The 27,123-nt window shown below is 37.5% G+C and overlaps 2 protein-coding genes across 3 annotated transcripts; one reads left to right on the forward strand and one right to left on the reverse strand.

The window, feature by feature from the left end:
* The first annotated feature begins 1,124 nt into the window (after positions 1-1,124).
* Positions 1,125-12,687, forward strand: mylk5 (myosin, light chain kinase 5). 2 transcript variants are annotated; one of them, XM_079456646.1, is made up of 18 exons: positions 1,193-1,325; positions 1,413-1,504; positions 3,562-3,711; positions 4,136-4,288; positions 4,827-5,033; positions 5,384-5,419; positions 7,623-7,747; positions 7,835-7,988; positions 8,081-8,389; positions 9,388-9,487; positions 9,898-10,101; positions 10,248-10,465; positions 10,590-10,713; positions 10,832-10,984; positions 11,103-11,235; positions 11,802-11,886; positions 11,989-12,111; positions 12,284-12,687. In XM_079456646.1, exons 2-18 carry the CDS (start codon positions 1,414-1,416, stop codon positions 12,508-12,510), a joined length of 2,592 nt encoding a protein of 863 aa, XP_079312772.1. In that variant the 5' UTR covers positions 1,193-1,325; position 1,413; the 3' UTR covers positions 12,511-12,687. The 2 variants fall into 2 exon arrangements, with proteins under 2 accessions (XP_079312771.1, XP_079312772.1); XM_079456645.1 differs by having other exon boundaries at positions 1,125-1,504.
* A 6,411-nt stretch (positions 12,688-19,098) lies between these two features.
* Positions 19,099-26,656, reverse strand: ccdc47 (coiled-coil domain containing 47). Its single transcript, XM_079456118.1, has 13 exons — positions 26,553-26,656; positions 24,862-25,154; positions 24,689-24,781; positions 24,444-24,618; positions 24,243-24,364; positions 24,101-24,166; positions 23,792-23,893; positions 23,599-23,709; positions 21,487-21,572; positions 21,347-21,405; positions 21,151-21,260; positions 20,103-20,270; positions 19,099-20,020 (listed from the first exon to the last, which is right to left on the reverse strand). Exons 2-13 carry the CDS (start codon positions 25,144-25,146, stop codon positions 19,940-19,942), a joined length of 1,458 nt encoding a protein of 485 aa, XP_079312244.1. The 5' UTR covers positions 25,147-25,154; positions 26,553-26,656; the 3' UTR covers positions 19,099-19,939.
* Positions 26,657-27,123: the final 467 nt, after the last annotated feature.

Below are 27,123 nucleotides of genomic sequence, written 5' to 3' on the forward strand. Positions count from 1 at the left end.
ATGGTTATTTGTTTATTTTCTTTTGCAGTACAAATTTGAAGAAAACGTATAATTTTAAGGCCCTTTGAGTGTCTTGAAACTTTTTCAGCTTGTAGCCCGAAGGGAAATCAACCACCATGTGAAACACAGTAGCTGAATGTTTATCTGTTTTTTGTTTCCAGTCATTCATAAATTGTTTCCCAGGATCTTCCTGTCTACATTCCACTTATAACTACACTAACAGATCTTGTGATAATGAGGTTGACTGTACACTACAATTAAATACTGTAGTTAGTGAAACATCCCCAAAACACAGCTGTGCAATGACCTCTTGCTAATGAGAAGCACATAACACCCATTTTCAGTTATTTGAAGTTCGCTGGTTTCTCTTACACACACACACACACACACACACACAGTAAAGCTGATGTTGTGTATTATTGACTGTGTTATCGTGTTCGAGGTATTTAGTGTGATGTTTGGCTTTCTCATAGCACTGGTATGTCCAAAGCAAACACCTTCTCATCACACCACACGCACACACAATAAAGTTGAGACCATCAGCTTTGATTAGCTTATTTGTCGTGTTTGTCATGTGTAGTGTTGTTTTTCTTGCACACTTTGCTAAATGTTTGTTTTAAAGCTCCGGCTGCCTAAATAAAAATTGACAGTTTACCCCTATATGCCATCATGCCTCCTATTTTTGCCAAGCAAGCAAAAGATTACTGAAACAAATTCCAAGTATGTTTTATTCATTAGTTGTCCTATAAATGTTATGTTCAAATAACCAAAACACAAATACAGTGCATCTTCAAAGGTGCTACAAACTGTGAAAACATCCCCATATAATGGTGATAGAATCGAATCGAGTCTCACTTGAGAGCACATGGCATAGAAACAACACAGTCAAAGTTCAACTGATAATACGAGAGCTATCACAGAGAAGCGAAAATGCATGACCTTTGATTTAGTTTGTAACCTGTTACTTTAGTGTCTTTATTCTGCTCTTAAAGTGTATGCAATATAATTACTGTATAACCTATTCTCTCTATCTCCTTCCCACAGTCAAAGCAGAACTATGTTTTTAAAGAAAGTGGGTGAAACGTTGTGATTGTTGTGGGTGGTGTCTTTGGAGGCGTTGTGACAATCCAAGCAGTGGGACAGAACAAGGTGGCCAGAGCTTAACTGACGTTAGTAAAAAACAGAAAGGGGTGGAGTCAGAACAGCACAAACTAGAGATGCAGAGAAAACAGAACAAGAGAAAGAAGACGTGTGTGTAAGAAGAGACTGTGTGACACAGGAAAAAGGGAGCTGTGTGATAAGAATATTGGGAAATGAGTTGCAAAGTATGAAATTCTAGTAAGGATAAAGTCAGCAGTGACAGGAGAAATGAGCATAACCAACGGGAATACACGTTATGTGTCCACTTTCAGGATGCAGCTGTCGGGCCCCCATTCAAAGGAGGCCGGTAGACAAGTACCCCAACCTGCAGCTGTAAGGAATTTTGAAGAGACAGCTTGTGCAGGCAAGTCTCTTTGTGCATAGACATGTGTGACTCTCAATGTTTGCATATTTGTGCTTGCATGTTTCGGTTTGGAAGTTTGTTGGATGCTTATCTCAATGCAGGCATGTTGTGGACAAGACGATCTCTGATTGAGATTAAATGTATGATTTTTCGAGCAAATTGTTGTTTTCAGACAACGTGACACACATTTAATGTATGCTATTTTAATTCCAATCTCAGGTGAGAGGGGAGGTTCTTATGTTCAGGAACATATTTAGGATGGATTTGTTGTTTAATAGTCACAATGCTGATTTCTTGTAAGGAAATATGTTTAATAGTCACAATGCTGATTTATTGTAAGGAAATGTTTTTATTCAATCCCACCCCCTGTACTGTATGGTCTACAAGTCTGATTTCACTTTGCATGTTTTAAACCAAATCAACAAGGAAATCTGTCCTTTTGTGTCACAACTTTGCTTTCATTTGACTAGAGACCTAGAAATATTAAAAAGAATATTAAAAGAATCGTCTTTGTCATAATCTTTCTTCGGTTTACAAAAAGATGATTTTTTTGTCTGTACTCTTGGAAGCCACTGGATCTCGGCTTCCTCAGGATGCAAATTACAGACCAGGCTAGAAGTTGCCATTGGAAGGAAATTTCTTCCTCACTAATTTAAACAAAAAGCTTTTGTTTTGCTCAGGTTTGTGTGAGAAAAGCATGTGTCTATGGCAGAGGTGCACAACAAGTAATGTAATTCAACTGAGAGATTATAACAATTCAGTTCCTTCCTTGCATTAACTGTCGTGTCATCTAATACCAAAAAAGTCATGGTATCATAAATGAGACTCTAATTATTTGGAACATGTTCTTCTCAGTAAGGTACACTTTCATTGGAGTTAAACCCTTCCTTTTTCACGCAGTGTGTTGTCAAGACAACTAGTAAAAAGTGGTTTGCATGAGCAAACAATGATTACGTTCGCAAAAGTCGCAAAAATTGGGCCGCAGGTCAAAGGACAGTGGATCATGAGATCTACGGTGAGAACAGAAGCGCTTGCCTAAATGTAAAAAAAGGAAAGTACGACTTAAAAGTTATGCAACATGTCTATGGGCTATATGCACACGTTACTTACGTTTCGCAGAAGTTTACTGTTGGGGAGACTTACTGTAAAGCAGAGAGAAATGGGAAAAGGAGAAATTTTTTCAATTTAGCAGATGCTGTACAATGCGGCACACAGTAGTGGTATATAGAAGTACTGTTCTACCTATTTGAAATGATACTTTCATAAGTTAACATTTCGTTATAACATTGAATTACATTTAGAATGGGTCTTCCTGTGAAACACGGAAAAGTTACGCATGCACAGAGCCAATTGGCTGAACGAGATTAAAGTGAAATGGAAATGATGCACTTGGAGATTCATTTGGATCATTTTGGATAAATCTATTTTTTGCTTGTATATATATTGAAGATATCAGATTAAATGGCTCCACAACATGCTTATACAATCTTAGGTAACAGGATGTTTGAAATAAAAACCGGTTGTTGGAGCAGCATCAAATCATTGTTTCGCTGAAGCTTTTGATGTCTTTTTAATCAAACATGTATTAGTTATGTTTGTTGTGTTTTTGTTGGGGCTTTTTTGTAGGCCTACTGCTTGATGTCTCTTTTTGTCATTCTGTTGTGGTGTGTAAGATACATACTTGTGATTCTAAACTTCCCCGTAAGAGACGGGTGTGATAACAAAGGATGTAGATGAGAATAAACGGGTATGCAAGTCATTTAAATAAGCGTTGTTTCTTCCTGTGTGATTTGCAGTATGACGAGAGACTTAGTTCAGCATGAATCAAATAAATAAGTCTGTGGTACAAGATTAACCATAATGGCACTTTATTAGGCAAATACACATACAGATTCATATATTCGTATGTATATTAACATTTCGAAGAGTTAGTGCATTGTTGAAACTCACTTAGTACGCAAGTTTCTGCTATGTAAATATAATCCAAACATAATGTAAATTAACTTGAGCTGATCTCAAATGTGTGTAACAACATTCTCTCTTCTCTGTCAAGCTAGTAAGTGCAGAAAACAGCCACTCGAAGGGTCTGGCTCCACCCCATTTCACCAAGCCCCTCCAAGACTGCATGGTGGATGAAGGAAATGACATCATATTGAAGGGGGTTATCACGGGAAGTCAGCCAATCAGTGTTTCCTGGCTTCACAATGGTGAGTTAGGGGCCATATCCGGAATCCAGTACTGTCCAAGTATGTACTTCTCTCCACGTAGTGCACTATATCCTGTGTGTATGCAGATACAGTATGTAGTGTGGGATAAACACAGACATACAACATACGCCATATTGGCATTGCCCTCGACCTGTGTGTTCTTTGACCGCTGATGTCCTCACATCAAAAGGAACTACTTTTTTGGGACTGGCTTGTCACCTAACATTTCATATCAACGTTTCAACTTTTCAGTGTTCATAGATATTGAGCTCCATGAACACTTGCTAAAGCATTGATGCAGTGGAGAATGCATTGCGCCATAGAGGCCGATTGTATCCTATGCCTATTTTCACATCATTTTACAATGACCTCACTGTGGCCTTTGTCTCTCCCTTTCCTCCCAATGATTGTACACCTGTCTCAGGTGAGGCTGTGCGGTTTGGTGAATCCTCTTTTAAGGGAGGAGATTCGAGTCTGGTTGTTAAGGAGTGCCTACCGGAGGATGCTGGGGCTTACACCTGTGTCGCTGAAAACACAGCGGGGAAAACATCAAGCAGTGCAGCAGTATGTGTGAGAGGTAACAAACTGAATTAAGGTTAACAAACTAAAAGGGATTATAGACATTGAACCTGTTCGGTTACCAACATTCTTCCAAATATCTTCTTTTGTGTTCTGCGGAAGAAAGAAAGTCATACAGGTTTGAAATGATAAGAGGGTGAGTAAATGATGACATCGTTTTCAGGTTTGGGCGAACTATCACTGTAAAGTCACGTGCGCAATAACTTTTCCATGTAGAAATTATCCGGCAGCAATGATCTGTTGTTTAGAAAGGCACTGGGTCAAAGTCAGAACGTGAAGGTGTTTCTGTTTACATAAAATATAAGAGTTTAGCCAGCATGTGTGTGTGGATGATCAGTAGCTCAGGACATAAACCGTAGTTAATAAAAATACTAATAGCATAAAAAAATCAAATGCATGTTGTTCTGACAAGCTTAACAATGTTAATTCACTTCTCTAAAATTGTTCTCTCCATCTCTCTCTCGCTCTGTTTCACTTGTTCATCCATTTACTTACTACACCCCCCTCTTCAAAAACTAATTGACTGTTCGAAAAAGACTATGAGACAATTCTTGGGGACCACAACAACATTAGACACACATCGGACTCTCGGTCATCTCATTCTCACACACCTGAAATGGTAAACGGGGTCTTAAACTCACCTCAGAACGTTCCAGATGATATCAGCGTTTTTAAAGAGCCTCAGTCTCCCCAGACACCCCACACAGGAAGTCCAATGACAAGCTCCACAGCACACAAAAAAGGTATGACACCAACAACAGCTCCACTCAAGAATTCACATGCATGAAACCACAATTGAGACATGGAACACTTTAGTTCTTTTAAACAGTCTTTTTCTTTGTGTATTTTTAAATATTATACATTTTGTATTCAAATTGTTTGTCCAATATCCTAATATGATAATGGCATTGTTGACATATTTCTCTTTTATCTGTGGCATATTTTTCTTAGACACACACACATACAAACACACACACACCTCTCCACCAGACTCCTCCCGTGTATGATAAGCAAAGTTTATCTGTTGTATGATGAAAGGCATTCCCCCCCACACAACACGTGATTCTGTACAAATTTGTACTGTTGTTTTCAGGGGTGCTAGTGAAAAGAAGAAGCAGCTCCGGAACAGGTAAGACCATCAATCCACTGACACCTCTTTAGTTCTTTGACTGAAAAGAATTTGTTGTTCTTTTATTGATACATTTTTGTTAAAGAAGAATCAGTGACGTGTCCGTTAGAAACAAGTAAAGATCTAATTAAATCTTCTTAGAATCTGAAGGTCTTTATTCATCCTCATTTGTTGTTCTTAAAGAGACACCAGGGGCCGGTTGCATAAACTGCTTAGACAAGTCTTACAAGTTAGTCATCCGATTTTTTACTTCAAAACTGGGAATAGCTTCTTTAAGTCAGTGACATAAAAAGGTAGATTGGTCTCATTAAAATCTAAAAAGTAAGACTTATACGTCCTAACTAATTGTAGTCAGTGAGACTAGTGGTAAAGACTTAAGTCTTAACTTTGCGGCTATGTTCATGCAACTGGCCCCTGATCTATAGCCTCACACACAATACTGTAGTTAGACCATGTCTTATAAGTGCATTTAGTCTAGAATTTGCAGTTTAAGTGTAACCACTCTCGATTGCTTTTAGCAGCAGTTTGTGTTATGCCGCTGAACATTCCACTAATTTCCAGATTGTCTGGTTGCTTCAGGGGCTTTTCAGGGTTTTTTTAAATACCAGGAACTAAAGTCTTCCGTATGTCATGGCAACTGGTATTTATCATGTAGTAGTTAGACTATTTATTTTAAACACTGCATCAAAGTGATACACTTTATTTATTTGATTGTGTGAGACAACAAATATACAGAACATAAAAAAATAAAAATTGAGAACTTTTGGAATGCTACTTGGTTTAATAATTTATTTGTAATGCAATGACATTCATACGTTTCACATGTCCATATGCTGTATATAGTTTCTCAGTCCAGACTTTTGTCTTTGTCTGATCTGTTTGCATCTGTGGGCTGGACAGTAACACACTGATGTCTGAATGATGGTTGTTTGCTTGCAGTTGTTTGATCTATTATGTAAAACCCACTCCTATCTGTGGTCATTCTCTGTTGGCCTGTACTATAAAAGGTCTGTTCAAAGACATGAGGTTATCAGCAGTATAAACAGGTTTTAATCTATTAATTTGAATAATGCCAGTGTCAGTCCACTTTTTTCAAGTAGGCCCCTATCTGTTTTATTAAGCTGTATATGATAGTGTTGTGTTTGTGTTATCTGTGCAGAGCTAAACACCTCGAGACATCTGTTAAATGCTAATTTGAATACTGAATGTATTGTGTGAAGGGATGTGTCACTGGTTTCTCGGCGGAATTGTGCATTATTCACTATAGAATACGACATGGTGTAAAAACACTTAGCAAGAACGGTTTTAATAAAGTTTATTTCATTTTGTGATTGTTATACATAATTCATAAAAAATGTCTGTACATGTTTGACTGTCAATTCACATAAGGTCTCTTAATATCTTTATCAGGCTCAATTCAGAGACAAATCGGTCTCACCTCTATACATCCGAAGCTGCTCTTTGACAGATGTTTTAAAAAGCAATTTACCCGAAAAATAAAAATCCTGTCATCATTGATTCACCCTCATGACTTTTTTTTTAGAACAAAAAAAGGACATATTTGAGAAATGTCTTTAGGTTTAGTATCCATACAATGGATGGGGCCAAAGTCCAAAGTCAATGGGGGCCAATGTTGTGTGATCACCAACATTCTACAAAATATCTTCTTTTGTGTTCTACAGAAGAAAGTCATGGTTTGGAATGACATGAAGATGAGTAAATGATGCAAGATTTTACTTTTTTATGTGAACTGTCAGCCACAAACACAAATGTGACTATGGAAGCCCCGAACCGCAATGTAAAAAGATTCTTGAGTCAAGAAAAAAAAAATGACGTCATAATTTATTATTATGTCATAATGCAGTATGACACCATAGTCTATTGTGACGGCATTGTTGATTATGATGTCAAAGTCTATTACGCCATAGTTTTACCCTTTTTCTCTCTTTATTTTTTTAAGAGAAGAATTTGAAGAGAAAAAATCTTTTTTTACTTTGCTTTACATTGTGGTTTATGGCTTCCATATGTGGCAATTAAGAAACATTTAGTGTAATGCCAAAATTTTATGTAGATAGAAAAGCCTAAACAATTTTGTCTTTGAAGACATTTTTAAATGCAAATTAAAAGTCTGAAAAGCAGGAAAATAGCTCTCTATTTAAAAAGCACCTAACAAGGTGTTTGTGTTTTGTTCTGATCTTTACAGCTCCACTCCAGTTGTTAGCTCCATCAGATAGTTTGGAGGTCCATGTTGGTGACACCGCACGATTGTCCTGTGTGTTCAAAGGCAGTTCTCCTGTAGTGTCTTGCTGGATGAGAAACAAAGAGGAAGTATGTAACAGTATTGCATCGTTAGGCCCCTTTGATAAAAAACATCCAAAGATCTAGAGTGATGTGTAATGATCTCTCTTTCTTAAGGTGGTAGAAGGCTCCAGGTTTCATATAGAGAACTGTGATGAGAGCAGCTCTCTTGTGATCTCTGAAGTTGTACCTGAGGACTCTGGGCGTTATACGATATTTGCACGGGATCGCAAGAGCTCTGCTCAACATACAGTGACACTGTGTCTCATTGGTAAAGTCTGACAGCCTGTACATTGACCATGCGACTGCTACACTCTTTTGCATGTGCATAATGTTGTACGTGTTTGCATGTGTTTTATGCAGATCGGCCCCAGCCTCCTGCTTCCTGTCCTGTGCCCTGCGTTGTATCCCCTCTCTCTCTCGTGTTGTCCTGGTCTGGTCCTTGTTACGATGGTGGTACTGCTGTGACAGGTTACGTGGTGGAGGTTTGTGAAAGCCCTGCTGAGAACAGCCACTGGAGATCGCTAACTACTCAGTGCAAGAGCACATCGTTGAGGGTGAGCTCAGACCTGCTACCACAGAGAGACTACAGCTTCCGGGTAAGGGCCTACAACGCTGTCGGGGTCAGTGAACCAAGTCAAGAATCCCAGCCAATCAGGATGGAGAACCAAGGTAATGAGTGAAACATAATCTTTGCATTTACATTACAGGGTGTTTTACAAATGTATAAATGTAAAATAAAATACTAACAATGAAGATAAATCTTTCTTATTGCTGCTGTCTTTCAAAAACCATGTATCTCCATATTTCATGATAAAAAAATTCCATGAATGATTATGAGTAGCAGCAGTTATGTTTCTCTCATGTATAAAAGAAGTGGCAACGCTGTTTCAAGCTTTGTTCAAACATTTATACAATACTTCTCAACTTTAATGACATGTAATTCCAAAAATGAGAATATTGACAATATTAGACACTTTAATATGTACACTCCAAAAACGTTTGTGTTAAACACAAAACACAATCTGTCCTTGACTGCACAAGTAGTTAAGAAAAACGCATTTTGTGTTACTTTGAAGTGAACATTGTGCAGTGCCTATTATTTCTTATCCAACATCAACTAAATGTGACTCATAATATGTTAAAAAACATAATGTGTAAAACGTCTATAGCACAAAATATGTGTTGTTTAATATTTAGAGTGTATAAAATGCTACATTAGAAACAAAATTTCAAACTATATAACTTCCACTAAGTTTACAACCAGAAGTGTATCCCTTTTATAAGTGTATTCCAATTTTATACAATATATGTCTTGTTACATAATTTAGAAACCTAACTCAGGATTTCCTTCAAAGTGTGTTTGTGCTTATTTCTTACATTTTAATAAATGCCCCTTGGTTTTTGGTGGTATTTTGAATAATTTTATTATAATTTTGTATTAAGCATTTCAATGCTTTCCTGTTCATGTGGCTTAAATGTCTTATTCTGTATCTCTTATTCTGATTCAGTTGTTCTTTTTGATTGTAATAAGCAGCTATTTGTTGTTAGTACCAGACTGTATACAGGAAGGAAGCATTTAATGCCATTGACGTAAACATGAGGGCCATTTGTGATTCTTTCAGCTTTGGCTCTCACAGTGAATGAGAGTGTCTGTGTTCTCTTTAAAGGAGAATCCACCGAAGATACACCAGTGAAGTATGTGAACGTGATCATCAATACTGATCATAAAGTTACTGATCACTACATTGTCCAGGAGAAACTGGGAGTGTAAGTATCCCCGTCCACACACGCACAAGGCTCTGTTGCACTTGTTTGCATGGCCTGTCAATCTCAATGAAAATTCAACCCCAATATGGGCATGTTCAGTGCATACATGTTCCTGCGTGCAAAAGGAAACAACGCCTATACATGACTCTAATTCCCTAGAAAATCTATAGATGTTTACGCAATGACCCTTTGTATTTAATGTCTGAAATAGGGCTTTCCTGAACTGACTCCAAGAAATTTGATTCAAAATATAAGGTGTACTTCTTAAGAACTAGATAGAAGGAAAGATAAGTTACAGAGAACTAATAAACCCGCTTCCCATTCATGTCAGATTCCTAAGTGTTCAGTTACCTTCAATTACAGGACATTCTGTTTGTAAGCATGTTATCTCTGTCATTATATTTTCCTAGAGGGAAGTTCAGCCAGGTCTTTCGGTTGACCCATAAGGAGACGGGTCGTGTATGTGCTGGAAAGTTCTATAAGGGACGTCGAGCAAAGGAGAGAGAGGCTGCAAGGAAAGAAATAGAGCTCATGAATTTCTTAAATCATCCTAAACTGGTCCAATGTCTGGCTGCATATGACAACAAGCCGGAGATGGTCATGGTGATGGAATAGTGAGTATCTTTCATTGTTGGTGTTACGAAGGGAGCACTTTGTGATTGTTTGGCTTCATGTGTGTTAGATGTAATACGTGCAGGTTTTTGCATTTAGATTTTTATTATTTTTGTTGTTAATATGTCTAATGTGTATGTTTGTGTAGCGTTGCTGGGGGTGAGCTGTTTGAGCGTATTATAGATGATAGTTTTGACCACACCGAGGTTTCCAGTGTGGGTTACATGCGTCAGATTCTCGAGGGAGTTCAGTACATGCACCAGCAAAACATCGTCCATCTGGACCTTAAACCTGAGAACATTGTCTGTGTGGACAGAACTGGGATTCAGATCAAAATCATTGACTTTGGTTTAGCCAGCAAATTAGGTAAGTAATTTCACAGTATTAACAGTACATTTTAATCCTTCACTGTACTGTTAAAGTAGGCTACACTTTAAGAAGGGATCTAAGAGTAAAATGTGTGTCTGTGTGCATCTGATGTGTGACTCAGATCCCTCCACACCTCTGAAGGTGATGCATGGCACTCCAGAATTTGTTGCTCCAGAGGTCATCAGCTATGAGCCTGTCGGTTTGTCCACTGACATGTGGAGCATCGGGGTCATCTGCTACATCCTGTGAGTTCTGCGAGAAGTGTTTGAAGTCTGGTCATGCTGCCTCCACAGTCAAGCGCTTGCTGCCCCCTTGTGGTCAAGCTTTTTTTCTACAGCTCTCTGTGATTTTGTTCCCATGCAGGCTGAGCGGCGAATCCCCATTTCAGGGTGAAAGTGACACAGAGACTCTGGCTCTTGTGACAGCAGCACAGTGGGAGTTTGACGAGGAGAGCTTTGAAGAGATCACTGACCTGGCAAAGGATTTCATTAGCTCTCTCCTCAGTAAAGATGCCAGGTCCGTCAATATCAGTCCCTTCCCTCATCATCCAAATGCATGTATTGCAACATCCTGCACATGTGTCTACATACACTCAGTCTAACTGTCTGTTATTCTGTATTGAACTCTTTTACAGACGTAGGATGTCATGTGAAGATGCTTTGGCCCACGCCTGGATGGCATATGTGTGTGTAGACAACACCAACAGTACCACCAAAATCCTCTCCAAAGATAAAATCAAGAAATTTCTTACTAGGCAGAAGTGGAAGGTAATACAGAAATAGATGGGCACAAACAAGGCCTTATTGTGCTTAAATTTTAATCAAAAAATTGTTTTTGTCTTTTCCTGTGATACGCCATTTTTAAATGAACACGTTTTTTCTTGTTTTACTAATTATTTCTTAAAACAATTAAGAGACCATTTTAAAACTATTTCAGTTTCTTTGAATTTACTCTGTTTGTGTTAAGGTAAAATATTTTTGTTTCATTCTGTGAACTTCTAATGATATTTCGCCCAAATTTCAAATAAAAATATTGTTTCTAATATGCAGAAAAATGAAAGGAGAAACAGGTCAAAACAACAGAACAGATCCTCTGTATTTTTTCAGACCTTAAATACTGAAAAGTAATATTGTATATAGGAAAAGTACAAAGTATGTTTTTCATAATCTCGAATTTTTCATGTGTCTTGCTGTCAGTGTTTCACATTGCTGTTATATGGCTTAATGTTACTCCTGGGGTTAGATTTTGTTGAAATTCAACACACTGGACTGGAATGACCACGATACTGATTAAATTAAAGTTTGGGGCTGTATATTCATATTTATACTTTTAGAAAACAGGCAAAGCGTTGCTGGCTCTGAAAAGGATGGCTTTAATGTCCAAACCAGAAGGTTCGGCATGCCTGAGCCCTGTAGATGGTGAGAAAACAAACATGAAAATATTTGGGAGAGGGTCTTATTTTGAGATAGATTGTTTTGCGGTGGTAAGTAATGTTTTTGCTTTTTTCATGTGTTTTATAGAGACAGAGCAAGCATTGCAGTCTCTGGAACTGAAGCTTCAATGTAAACCCGAGTTTACTCAGACTCCATGTGACCTGACTGTCCCACAGGGCTCCAGTGCCAAACTCTCCTGTCTCATTACAGGTTAGGACACACCACTGGAGATTTTTTAACTTCTCGATACAGACCTCAAATTTCTTTAAACAGAAATGAATGAAATTGAAAAATTCTTCGTCCAGTCTTCACAACCCAATGGAAAGGTCATGAAAATGTATTGGTGAGCACAGTGGTGGAGATCAGTGTATTTATCTTTCAGGTTATCCTGATCCTGATTTGGTGTGGTTGAGGGATGGTGAGCTGCTGGATATGCAGGAAGGGTGTGTAACAGTGGATTATGAGGAGAACGGCATCTGTACGCTTACCCTCGAGCATGTTTCATTACACCACAGCGGTCTGTACTCATGCAGAGCCACTAATGTACATGGGGAGGTGGTGTGCTCCTCCACACTTACTGTAGTGGACAATGATGGGCCTGTGGATTAATAATGATAAAAACGATTCTCAGATTAATAACGTATTTATGTGTTTTATTACACAATATATGTATAAACAACACACACAATATAAATAAGCACAGCAGATACATTGAAATGAAAGCAGTCAATGCTCATATTATTGTTGATTCAGTGTTAAAGCTGGAATAAATTCATTTTAAATCAATCCATGTGTTATTGTTTGTCAGTGTATATTTATGTCTTAAAATTGTAGCATATTTATGTTGACGTTATTATACTTTGGATTAATATTATCTCACTCACTTTTCTTAACACAGTCATTCAGTCCTCAGATGTGAGTGTATGAAGATTTAAGGAGGACATTTATTTTGAGATCTGTGGGTTTAGGATGCTGATTTGTGAATAAAAAACCTTGTCCTTGTATTCAGTTTATGTATTTTTAAGAATTCTGTCGTAAAGAAAAGAGGGTGAGAAATGAATTAGCACGTTACATCTATATCGTTCATTCTTAAATGTTGCATTGTCTTTGGCCAACATTTGCTTGAAATGGCAGCACACATCGTTGTCAAAATGCCTAGACAATTATCAATTCATTTTCATATATTGGATGTCATGGAGCTGGATTTATGAAAAAAAGAAAATGAATTTATTTCAAAGGTCAACGTGTCGGAATAATAAATAATTAATACAATAAAACATTTTTGGTGCAAAACATTCTCATGACCTAATGTAAATTCTCCCTGAATTTGCATTTACAGTGTAGGCTTTAGAATAGAAGTCAACTATAGTCTATCCTCCATGGTCATTATATTCTGCACAATGAACTCTTAACGTAAAAGGGACAACTCTGTTAACATAAGACTTGCAATACTCTTTTGTATCTTCTATTGGAGCTTATACGCTTTATTGTTTACTGTTATATGTCCATGCTGGTGAACATTACAGATATGCTGGTTTGCCAGCATTATCTAATTTGAGAATTTGCATTTGTGTCATATGTAAAGTAGAGTAAATTAGCTGGTTTCTCAAATGATCCTTGGATTTTATGCAAATCTGTGACATTTTGTGGAGGACAGAGATATGATCATGGGCATCATGGGCAAATGGCTCACTATAAAAATACTTCTCCTGAACTCCACCGTCATGTATTTGCAGATTCGAAGGGTGAAAGAATGGAGATGTTGACAACAAACAACTCTTCCAATAACAGTCTTCTAAGTGTAAATGGGAATTTGTCAAACCTTTCATCCCATAACCAGTTTTGCCCAGGATTTTACTATCCAGTCATGGCTGTTTTTGACATCTTAATGGTTGTTTTTAATCTCCCAACAACCCTCTATGTGATTGTAGATCTGCTTGTGAAACAATACCGTTCAAATCCAGGAAATTCATCTGCATTTTCTGTGAGCTACTTCTTTTTTCTCCATCTGTGCTACGTACGATTCTTGTGTATAATTGGAGTTCTGCTTATCATCATTCGGAATCTCGGCAGTGTAACAGGAATCAGACTGGAAAACCTTGTAGCATTTCACAGCAGCGGTCGGATCGGAGGTTCATTTTTCTCTGCTGTCATGTCAATAGACTTGTACATGGCTGTGGTTCAACCTGTCATTTATATTGGCCTGGAGACTTCCACAAAGCAAACGATGGCACGCACATGTTGTGCCTTTATTTGGGTGTATTCCATCACCCTGGGGATAGTAACAGTCATTTTTGATTTTAGTATGTATCATACCTTACTCGTGACCTCTTTTTACGTTCCATTGGCTATTTGTGTCTTTTTCTGCATACTTGTGCTGATCGCCCTATGCACTGCTCGGCCTGGAAAAGAAAAACAGGACTCAAAACCAGATAAAACCAAACTGAGTGCTGTCCAGTTTATTCTGATAGCCATGGTTACATTAGCATTTTGCATTCTTCCTTACAGCTGTTTATTAATTTACACAGCAGTGAAAAAAATTGAATGGGAAAGCTTGCCATGTGATGTTTTACCTCTTTTGCTAGTAATGCAGACTGCTGATTTTGCAGGATCCCTGTTGTTTATGTATAATACAAGAATACTGAAAGCATTAGCTACACATTGGTTAACTGTTTTTCAGAATTGCATTAAATGGTAAGATTTACAACTCCAAAAAGTGCTTATATTATCCTGCACCAAGCTCAGGAGCTGACCTTTTAATCTGCCATTTTGCCGTAATTCAGCTTCTTACTGTTGTGATTCACTTAGCCACTATTCATATCATACTCATAAAGCACTTAACCTCTATTCATTTACTAAAATAGGCTTGCTGCAAGATTTGACAGTTGATATTATTTCAGTGCTTTATAGGAACTGTATGGCTATTTAGAGACACTCACATTCTCACATGTCTCACATTGTCACAAATTCTAGGTTAAAGTACTCTGCAGAAATTGGAATGTACATGTAAACTTTGAGAATTAAAATGAGAGATTGTCTTGGAAGTAGATGAAGAGCGCCTTCTGCTGTACACTATTATTTTCTATTATGTATTGGCCAGCAATATTGTTGTTATTTTGCTCATGCTGTTTAAATGTTCATTTTCAGTTCCGTTGTTTGATGGAAACTTTTACAAAGCAGCTTCACATATAACATATAACAGAGGAAAATAAATGGAAAAAAAGGTTTGAGCATTAGTTCTGTATCATGTTATGCAATATTTAAGGTATTGTAATACTGATGTACAATTTTACACTACAAACTGTAAAGTCAGTTGGCTGTCTATAGGATTGTAATCAAACCGTTGTAATTCAATTATTTCCCCCCTTTTCATAAATGTTATAATTGTTGGGTTAAAGGTGGACATTTATTCTAAAACTGAGAGTGGGGAGTAGGATTATACCAAAATTGGTTTTCTCTAGTGGTTTGTGTATAAAATGATGTGTATAAAATGATGTGTATATGACCACATGATTATCTATGTAACTATTTATAAAATACTTTCTGTACATTTACAGTAAAAAGCCAGTTTGTATGTTTTGCTGACTGCTACACACATACTACAGCTTTTGTTTTTGCTGAGTAAGTAGCACAAATATTTTGTTATCACAAATTTAGGGACCACACACATACTGCCTAACAGTCAACCCAAAATACAGATGTGTTGAGGGAATTTAGAAATCTCAGAAGTCCCTGGATAGTACTAATCCATCTTTTCGGATATTCTGATATCTGATCGACCCGTAAATGATTGGAAATCTGATTTAATGCCCATAAAATAGAAACGTGGACGTATTATTTACAACATTCAGGAGAATGAGAAATGCAATTTAATCTCTGTGTTGTACATGCCACTTTGACAATATGGGCTGATGTTGTGGTCATGTACAGACCAGTATTTGCACATAAGGCTATGGGCCTCAGTAACTCCTAAATGTTACATTGTTTTGTGACCAACATATTTGTTAAAAATGGTAGCGCCCATACTTTTAAAAGCCATATTTTCTGGTATATTATTATTCCCAGACAATAATCAAATGAAACCATCTACATTTTCATATGTTGGATGTCATGGACCTGGATTTATGCAAAAGAAAAAGGATTTATTTTAAAAGTCAACTTTATTAATTACTACAACAACATTAACCACTATGACTACTAATGTTAATTCATGGATTTGCATCTACAGTGTACAGGGAATCAGTTTAACTACATGGTCAAACCTCATATGTAGACTTCTCATTGCCATGACAAACTCTGGGTGATCTCTCGATCAAAGTTGATGGTCTCTAGTCATGTCTCTTTCCTAGCATTAGCATTATGTTCCATAGTCTTGAAACATCACCCTATTTTCTACACATCCAAAAGATAACCAGACTTGGGAGGGTTACTTTTAAAATGTCCTCCATTACAGTCATAAAAAAGTATTCAGTTACCTAAATACAGTATAAAAATAGTGTAATCTTATTACTTTTGAATTATTTCAAGGTCACATTGCCTACTGTAGGCTATATAAATATGGCATAAAAGGTCAAGTGTGTAGTTTTTTGGAGGATCGTGGACAGAAATGCAATATAATATACATAACTATGTCTTCAGAAGTGAATAAAGACCTCACATGATGAAGCGTTATGTTTTACTTACCTCAGAATGAGCGATTTCTACCTACATACACCACTGGTCCCCTTGCATGGAATTGGCCAAGTTGTTTCTCCTTCCGCAAAGAAGCGGAAACGTGACGACATCTTAGTTCTGAGCAGCCACCGTAGGGCTTTAAAATCTTCTAATTGCTCCTTTAAGAAGAAATAGCAACTTGAATTTGTTTTAAACTGCGAAATTTCCTTGAATTGAGTTGTTATTGGCATGCGCCAGCAGGGTGACTCACATGAGTCAACACAACAGAACAAGCAGCACTCAAAAACAAGTTTTATTATTCCAAAATACTGATTTATTTAGTATTAAATGAAACCATTGTCATCCTGATAGCATTTCCCTTTGTACAAAAAGTAACTGTAATATGATTTATATGTTTTTACGTAACTGTAACTCCTTCTTTCTTTTATTATGTAACGGCGTGTATTTCGTTACTACCCAACCCTGGTGCAAGCTTATGCTAACATAAGTTGAGTATCATGTGTATATTTATACAGATGGGCTGAAATCATTTGTACGATTTATTTACGTCCTCATATGTAATGTTCTGTTATACGTCTATGCTGGTGAACAGAATTGATATTCTTGTGCACCAGGATTAACCAACAGAAGAATTCATCATGCCGGTCTCCATGCAGTTGTCTCTTTAGATCAAAGTTTTTGTTTTGCGAAACAGGTGTATTTTGTGAAGCAGCAAATTGTAAATTTGCTGGTTTTGCAAATAGTGCTTTGATGTACCTAATGCAAATCTGTGACATTTGTGGATGACAGAGACATAAATCACAGACAAATCCCACTATAAAAATCCTTCATGGCTCACAGTTGCAGACTCTGAAGGTGAAAGAATGGAGATGTGGAACTCTAACACTTCTTCCACTTACACACTTTTGGGTGTAAATGGGAATTTTTCAAACCTTTCATCCCAGAACCAGCTTTGCATAGGATCTTACAATCCAGTCATTGCTGTTTTTGACATCTTAATGGTTGTTGTGAACCTTCCAATACTCATCTGTGTGATAGTGGAACTTCTGGGACAATGTGCGACAAATTCAAATGAAGGAAATTCATCTCCATTTTCCTTGAGCGTGATCTTTCTTTTCAATCTATGTTGCATTCATTTCTTCTATTACATTGGAGTTCTGCTTATCATCGTACGGAATCTCGGAGGTGTGACAAGAATCAGACAGGAATACACCATGGCATTACACACCACCAGTCTTATAGGAGGCTCCTTCTTCTATGCTGCCATGTCCATAGACTTGTACATGGCTGTGGTGCATCCTATTATGTACGTCGGCCTGAAGACTTCCACAAAACAAAAGATGGCACATATATGCTGTACATTTATTTGGGTGTATTCCATCACCCTGGGAATGGTAACAGTCATATTGGATATTAGTATGTATCATCCGTTACCCATGACTTCTTTTAATGTCCCATTGCCTATTAGTGTATTTTGCGCCTTTTCAGCACTAATAGTTTTACGCACTGCTCGGCCTGGAAAAAACAGCCAGAATGCAAAACCAGATAAAACCAAACAGAGCGCTGTCCGGTTTATTCTGAACAGCATGATCATACTAATATTTTACTACATTCCTCATTGCTGCTTATTCATTTACGTTACGGTAAAGATAGAATGGGGAAGTTTGCCGTGTCATGCTTTACCTCTTTTGATAGTAGTCCAGGTTTCCAAGTTTGTAGCACCCCTGATATTTTTTTGTAACACAGGGAAACTGAAAGCAATAGCTCCATATTGTTTAGTTGTATTTCGAATTAGTACTGGACTCCATTAATCTTGTACTATATTTACTGTTTGAAGAATGCATGTCGTTTTAATCTTCTTTTAATAATCCTCTGCTTACTTCAAAATTATTAGCAGGCTTATAAATGATAGTGGGAATAAATCAATAAGTTTTCTTTTGTTATTATAAATGCAATAAAACATCACATTAAAATGACGTACTGTCTTGGTGAAAATGTGGACTTTAAATCGTGTTGCTGTAAGATAAAAAAAGCATTTAGATGCATGTATAGACATTGTTGCTAGAGAATAATATGTATAGACACTGAACACACCTGATAACATTCATCCTGTATACATGCTTCTGAAGGTATAGTTCTCCCCGAAATAAAAATGATGTGTTTATTTACTCACCCTTGAGATGTTCTAAATCTGTGTACATTTTTTCTTCTGATGACCGTGCCCATTATTGATTACCATAGTAGACAAAAATACAATGGTAGTCAAAAGTGCCTACTTTCAAGTTACTCACAGTATTCTCAAGTTCACGCTTACAACCCTCTTCCCCCCATAAATCTACTTTTTCATCATTTGTGTGTACTGTAGTGTATTGTATTGTAATGTTAATATTGAATATGTCTGTGCTTAATATCTGTTAAATATTACAGGACTTCCCAAAAGAAACATTGAAGAACTTTGTTCTCCTTGAAATCAAAAGCCTTCATCTTTGTGCATCCACCTAAATGAGTGAGAAAAAACTAAAGCAATTATTAAACATTTTCAGCTTTATTCAGTTTTGCTCCATCTCACAAACAAATGTTACAGAAAAAAGGGTCACTTTAACATAATATAAGCTCATGGATCAGGTCTGATCAACCTTTAACTTAAAGATAAATTAAAAATTATTTTGTATTAAATAGATATAAAGGAGGAGTTTGTGCTGGATCTGTGCTCATAAAAAAAGAGACAAAAATAGTGAAAAGACAATAACATTGTGTCTATTGCTGATCTATAAAACAGCTGCAATTATGAATTGTTAGAAAAAAAGGATAAGGAAGCACTATATTACAAAACGATTTCTAACCCACCCAGTTCCTTTTAAAAATACTCCCCGATTTCACCTTTAAAATAAGAATAGCTGAAATGTTATTAAACCTCTGATTCAAATCAGAAGAAAACACAGGTCCTCTTGACAAATCTCTCTTTTGGAGGGTTTATACTGAACTTTAAAGACAACTGATTGGACCGATTGATGAAGACCAAATTATGGCAACAACAAGCAACATAACACTTCCAACATGCTCAAGATTTATGCACTTAAAAGTCTGCCATGCAATTATTTAGCAAACACCCAGGCTGTAAAATGCACTTTTTAAACAAATCTCCAATCAAGTTGTCTTTTAAGATCAGTTTTACTCCTTAACAACCAGCTGCCTTCTCCTGATTGGACAGAGCATTTCTGTGGATAAAGTGGCAGCCAAACAGAATGGCATGCACATTAATGTAAGACTTTGTATGAGAGTGTACATTGGCAGGTGTAAGCAAGAGCTACAGAAGAAATGTAACATTCTCTCTAATGACTAGTGTGCTCGAGAGTGTCTCTTTTCACATGGCTTTCACTTTGATTTGCTTCATTTTCATCTGCTTCTTCTCAATCTTCTTCTGGTCGCGACGTTGGGAGGCTTCCTAGGGGAGCACAACAAGCACGCTTTAAGCATAAAATACATCCAAGTAAAAAATAAGTCACAATATCTCAATCTGCACACACCTCTAGGCGGCGCTGTCTCTCAGGATCCTCCTCATTCATGATCCTCTCTTTCTCCGCTCTCTTCTTCTCTTCCCGGCGAGTCTGAGCAGCCTCCTGACGTTGAGCGTGAGTCTGCTTCAGGAAGTTCTCCTCGACACGAGCGCGGTTCCGGTCTGCTTTCTGCTTGCCCTAAACACACAGGTAGAGTTACAATTTAGAAATGTGCTAATATGGTGGAAATGTATCAAATCAGCTGGTTCACGTTATCATTATTGGACACGTCTGGTTTTCTTTTTTACATAAGACACATCCACAAACTTGTTTAGTAATTGATTGGTCAACCATCATGACCATTACGCATTAACCCTGTTATTAAAGGAGTAGTTCGCCTTCAAAAACCTGTATGACTTTCTTTCTTCTGCAGAACACAAAAGAAGATATTTTGAAAAATGTTAACAGAAGAACACAGCCCCGCATTCAGTTCTACTGAAACAAGAGAATGGGGGGTGTTATGTTCCACCAGGAAGTGGTGATGGAGAATGAATGGGAAAGCGATTTATGCCCTTTTGAGAGGGCAATACAAGACGCCGCTCATTTGCTGAACGCAGGGTTCTTGATGGGGTGTAGGAGTGTAAGAGGGTGTGAAAGTATGCTGTTGCAGGTATTCTGTGCATGGCTCTATCAAAAGATTTATAAAAGTCTGGAGACCTTTTCTTTCATATTTTGAACATGGATTCACGACAAGCACCAGCTACACACTCCCAATTTAGACCCCCCCATTAATATATATATATATATATATAATATTTTTTTCATTATGTTTGTAATGTTGTTTTGTGTATACGATTTTAATATAACTTGATGTGATTGTTGGTTTATGTTTTTTGAAAACTTTATAAAAAGAATTGTCTACTACTAATGTTAAATAAGGCATATCGGCATGACAGCGTTGTCTTTGCAATGTGATCATTGAAGGACAGCTGTTCATCAAATATGACTCCGAGGTTCCTGGCTGTTTTGGAAGGAGTGATTGATAATTCAACATCACTTACTGTACATGTGCACTGACCTCTCTATTGAGACGAAGCTTCTTGACTTTATCAATGCTGTAGATCACCATGTTCATCAGAGGAAGCAGACTGTCCATATCTTTGGGAGAGGTGTTACCCATCCCAGGCACTAAAGAGAATAGTCAGTAATAACTAAATTAACTTCTTACATTGTTACAAATTTACAATGTCATGTCTTTTTTCAACTTGTCTTACCGTTAAATGTAAACAGCAGTGTTTTCTTGGTCTCAGGCAGCTTTAAGGGCTGACCCTCCCTAAAAGAATTCATACATTTTATAACTGTGTTTGACATCAAAATATTTCTATCCACAATTTAAAGAAAAAAACATCCTTACTCTTGCATAATTTTTGGACCAGAAAATTGGTCTGAAAAATGGATGGACTCGATCTTGTCAGCATTGCTGGTGAGGTAATTTACCATCTGGAAAAAAATTGATTTCTTAAACACTGGTGCAGGACATTAAAGGGATACTTCACCCAAAAATGAAAATTCTGTCATCCTTTACTCGCCTTTGAGAAGTTCCAAATCTGAATACAATTATTTTTTCTGATGAACACAGAGAAAGATATTTGGAAGAATGCTTATAACCAGACAGATTTTGCCCCCGTTGACTACCATTGTAGGAAAAAATACAATGGAAGTCAAAAGTGCAACAGAACCAAAAAATTATAATATAATTGTCCCTACTATGGGAGTCAATGGGGGGCAAGATTTCTTTGTTATAAGCATTCTTCCAAATATCTTTCTCCATGTTCATAAGAACACAAAAATGTATATAGATTTGTAACAACTCGAAGGTGAGTAATGATGACAGAATTTTCCTTTTTGGGTGAAGTATCCCTTTAAAAGAAGTACATAGTTTATAACTAATGGGCTCTTTGCATGCGTGACTTCTGCGTTTCACAGTAAGAAATCTAGCCAGTTTTCGGTTGGGGAGACAAAGCATAGAGAAATGGAAAATGAGAAAATAGTTACATTTAGCAGATGATGTACATTGCGGCACACAGCAGTAGTATATAGAAGTGCTGTTCTACCTGGTGTCCGAAACCTGAGTGAACTACTTCATTCCCTACATTCGTTCAATCTTTTTACCCACAATGCATTACCCACATCCGATGAACACTCGCTTACTCTTTCCCATGATACAATGTGAATTAACCGCCTGATTAGAATCAGCTGGAGGAGAGTGACCATTAAGGCCACGAAAGTATGATTTTACACTTTTGTTTTTTCTTGTTGACAGTTTATTTCCTCCTCAAAAAAATAAACAGATTAAATTAAATGAATGGTATTGCCCGTAGTGCTTCATTTTAAAAGTATCTCTCTCTTGTTTAACCCACCTGATTTAAACCGCCAGCTCGTCAGAAGAGCGTTACATGAATAAACTAATCCCTACACAGTGTTCACTGCTCTGCACACAGAATTGGCTGAAGTTTAATTGTGAAGTTAACTTCAGAACACGAATTTGCGCTACACAACTGCCTGCAGCGTCTTCACACACAGACAAAACTTACTATGGAGGTTTGAAGGGTTAATTATCCGCAATCTTTTGTTCCCTTTCGAGAACGGTCTCTCAACATAGCAGTAGCTCCCCTATGGGAACTCTTCCCTTCTCCACTTTCATGAAGTCTTATTGGATAACGGCAATAACAAAACTGGCTGATTTTCGCAAGACATGCAACAGTATGCAAATACTTACGAACCTGGCAGTATAAATATGGTGCATAGCGACAATATCTATAAAATATAATATTGCGCACCTGCCATCTCAGCGTATACATTTAACTCTTGGCGCAAAAGATGCTACGCACAACTCGTGACATAATTAAACTAATGAACTTTGAAAACAGCGGGGAGCACTGGTCAATCAACCAGAGTAACAAATCAATAATTCCTTATTTGTTTATTTTATACAATCAAAAATCTGAGGGGGGCCTGCATATAAATGAAGGGGCCTAAGGTCCCCTCGTGGCTACGCTACTGGTCAGTGTGCCTGGTCACCCCCCCCTTGAATTTTTTTTTAATAATTCGACATCAGAGTATAAGTAAACTGAAGTAAATGTGTTTGTAAAATTGTGCTACTTATCATTAAAAATAGAAGTTAATAAAAAAAATAGTACTTAAATTAAAGCATAACTAAAATAAGAAAATGTACCAGTAAGATACTGGTTTATTAACATAATTGTATATTATATAGGCATTGTATAGGTATCGGTGAGTACCAGAAAAAAATAAAAAAATCGGCTCTCGTAGTCGGTCTTTCAAAAAAATGTATCGGTGCATCCCTACTATATACTTCAGTCTCCAAAATCGTTCACTCATTTTCATTCACTTCTTCCCCATTTAGTGGACTATTTATCATTCGCTATATAGAGAATAGTGAATGAGCGAATTCTGACGCAGCTCCTGTTTGTTCTATGTCTCAGTTGTGATGTTCAGCACTTACCTTGCTGTCCATCACTCCATCCGTGACCTCTCCCATCTCTGACAAGATGGACAGAGAGTCAGAGATGCCATATTTTGACCCCGACTTGGGCTTATCTCCACAGAACTCACTCTGTAAAAAGACAGAAAAAGAAAGCAGGTCAGTACACAAATACACACACACAGCTGTGCCAGGGAAGAATTGAATGACTCACAAGGTCGTGCATCTCTTTCTGCATTCGTGCCATGGCCTTCCGACTACCCACAGCAAACACGAAAGTGTCCATGTCCTCATCATTTAGAGTTACTTTAACTTGCTGTGGAGATTGAGGGGGAAAAGAAGTCAGGTCATTTCAGAGACAGAGAAGGTGTCAGTTTAAAGACACATTCTAGTGCACACTTTTATCCAAAATGGCTAAAATGCATTTGATGTATGAATGTTATCAGCCCATACATTCCCTGGGAATTGAACCCATGAGTTGTTAGCACCAGTTGAGTTAAAGAAATACAGCGTGAGTCCTTACCACTTGATCACAGGCTGGTCTCATCATTCTCGCCAGCACATTCAGCAGGTCCTGTCTTTTCAGAAACTGCAACAAAATGCAACATTGCAAATCTCCATATAATTACCCAACACTGTCTCTCTTACATTCTCACACACGTTACCTTAAGCTGAATCAGCATCCCTTCACAGCACACACGCCCTGAGCACCACAGGTTATAGATGTGCTCATTCTCCTGATTTAACTTTCCTGTACTGGTGGCCTCCTTACTGGTGCCATCATCCCCTGAAAATAAAGACATCAGAGAATCAGAAAACATAGGACTACAAGACAGATACTAGACCATGCAAGGAGGTCTTCTTACCCACTAGGGCAAAGTTGCTCTCGAGAAGTTCTCTGTGGGAATTAAACCAGGCCTGGGCGAGCCTGCTGTTCTTGTTTTTTCCAATTATGTAGTTCATAATGTAGGCGAGGAGACCAGTGACCATTAAGATCTCCATGTAGTAACTCTCCCAGCTGTTTTGCAAGTGCGCTGGGACCTGTGGAAGACACATGTGTAGTCAGCTCAGAACAGTTCATACCATTTTATCAGATTTAAGCTCTTTTTACCTCTCTGTATATTAGTGTGTCTTTGAAAGATGGGTTACTCTTCTCATAGCCCTCAAACTCCTCAGTGTCATACTTGCTGTACATGTCTTGATCCTAAAACAACAAGTTTCATTTAATAAACAATCAACACTGTTTTTTTTTGTTTTACAAACTAATAAACATCAAATATTCACCTGCCCATCGGCATCCTCAAACTCATCTTGGCCATCCTCGTTCTCCACCGTGGCTTCGTCTTCATCGTCCTCTACAGGTATGGATGAGGGGGCTGCTCGTGGGGGTGGTTCTTTCTCTACATCTACTGCCGGGTCCTCACTGACATCCTCGAATTCAGCAAAGTCATTGTCATCAAACTCTGCGATGTCCTCACCATCATCAAAGTCGTCGTTGTAGCGCCCCCTTGTGTCCGGCAGGGCCAGGAGCACAAGTAGGGCTGGGAGGAGAAAGAGCAGGTGCCGCATGGTTCGACCTGCATAAAACAGAAAAAACAACCAAACACTTGTGTTTTAGTTAGACAACATTGTCAACTGCGGTTATATACAGTCACACGTGCTGGAAAACAAACAAGAATGTTGGTGAACAATAAACAAGAACAAACAAACAACGTAAATGTGTGACAATAGCCTGACGACCTCCGTACATTGAAGGGTGTATATACATAAACACTTCAGCTTACAAGAACAAGCCACTAGCCCTTTCAATATGTTTAGGGCAGTTTATAAACTATTGTTTATACTGCAAACAAGTGAAGGCAACAAGCGCTTCTCCCTAAAATATTTATTTAGGATAAACTGTAAAAATAGGATGCTTCACCAAACATGTTTTCAATTATAAAGTTCTGTTATCAAATAGAAAGTTTTTCGTTTGAACAATGGAATATGGCTAAAACCGACATGGATTTATAGTGCACTGTTACCGTAGTGGAAAGGGGGAGGGCTGTAATCTTTCAAGAGATTTATTGTGAAAGCCAAAGCCTCAGACGTTCACTGAAATGAGTTTTAATTGGCTAAGACTTTATTAATCGCATCATAACGTAGTCTGATTGGTTATATACATAAAATGAATAGTTCACCTAAAAATGTATATTATCTCAATTATTCACCAGTAATCTACAACTATAGACACTAAAAACTTCAGTAAAGAAAATAGATATAACTCTATTGATAGCTTTGACGGTCTCTCAAAGCAAATAATAAAGTTGGTTAAAACAGACGTAATAGGCGTCCATACAAATAATAAACAACTTCCCAGCAATCCATGCGGATATTTCCAACACAATATGATACTAGAAGTGTGGTCCACTGAGTGTGTAAATGGTGATAAACACAGAGCTTAAATAAGAACAGGTTATTAACTTACTAATGTCACAGAGCAATAAGTAGCTGTAATGCTTCACCTGTCATGGGCTGGTATTAGAGCAAAGAAAGAGCTAAAGGTGGCTTTGGGGAGTAATGACTTATTACATTTTAACCGACTTTAACCTCAAAACTTGGCAAAACTAGTGAGACGTTTGGCTTCACCCCAGAGCCAATCCTTCGCTAAACTAACATTGATTTATACCACAAAGAGTGTCAACTAGTCAACAGCTCTGACATATTCACCACGTGTATTCTGTCAGGAAAGGAATAACTGAAACTCGACGGGGGAGAAGAAGCTTTTCAGCCAACCATCCCCATCCCCCATTACTCTTGCTAACGTTTCATTCATATTAATAGTATGTATGTTAGCATATTAGCATGCTAACAGCGGCCCCAACACGATTTATCTCAAAAATACAATTCTGCTGCGCTGTGTCAGCGTTCGTCATTTCATCTCACAGGTTTAATGTTGAAAAAACAACAATAACGCGACACATCACAAAAGTTACCTTTTAATACTCGTGATTCCTTCAGCAGCTAATAGTCAGCAGAGATACGCTACAGCTCTCACTGGAGTCAAGGGTCATTTGAACAAATCTACCCACAATGCTTTGCGAAGCCTTGACAAAAATTATTAAAAAAGGAACGGTGAGTTAATGGGGCTCTGATAGATGATAACCCCATTATTAAGCCGTGTGCTATTCCTCACATTTTTACGATATTAATAAATACCTAGAGCTATTTAATAATTGTTTGGTTTAGTAAGCTAATTGTTTATTTTGTTTATCATAAATTAAAAGTGGACATGTGTGCTTTTTAAATGTTGTAATTCATGATATATAACATTATATATGTGATTATTATATAATTCCTATTTTATGTGACCCTGTCTGTGAAAACCCAGCTAATATCATATTTATTCACCGTTTTCAACATAAAATCATCCTACATACTTGTCAAAAACATTTGTGAAAATGTAGTCTTAATATCTTTAATATTTACTGAGCAATTCCATGCCAAAGATTTTTTTATCATAATGATTTGTTCTTGCCTTTAAATGCCCTTGCCTTTTACGGGTTA

The sequence above is a fragment of the Barbatula barbatula genome (assembly GCF_947034865.1).
Source record: "Barbatula barbatula genome assembly, chromosome: 5".
Classification (NCBI taxonomy): Eukaryota; Metazoa; Chordata; class Actinopteri; order Cypriniformes; family Nemacheilidae; genus Barbatula; species Barbatula barbatula.

Bases quoted from the DNA above. Each gene is read 5' to 3' on its own strand.
- mylk5 (XM_079456645.1), top strand. From the start codon at position 1,369: ATGAGCATAACCAACGGGAATACACGTTATGTGTCCACTTTCAGGATG. The intron at 4,289-4,826 runs GTAACAAACTGA...TGTTCGAAAAAG, and splicing joins TGCAGCAGTATGTGTGAGAG to ACTATGAGACAATTCTTGGG. The intron at 7,989-8,080 runs GTAAAGTCTGAC...TGTTTTATGCAG, and splicing joins AGTGACACTGTGTCTCATTG to ATCGGCCCCAGCCTCCTGCT.
- ccdc47 (XM_079456118.1), bottom strand. From the start codon at position 25,146: ATGCGGCACCTGCTCTTTCTCCTCCCAGCCCTACTTGTGCTCCTGGCC. The intron at 23,710-23,791 runs GTGAGTCATTCA...GTCTTTTTACAG, and splicing joins AGAAAGAGATGCACGACCTT to AGTGAGTTCTGTGGAGATAA. The intron at 21,261-21,346 runs GTAAGACAAGTT...TATTCTCTTTAG, and splicing joins ACTGCTGTTTACATTTAACG to TGCCTGGGATGGGTAACACC.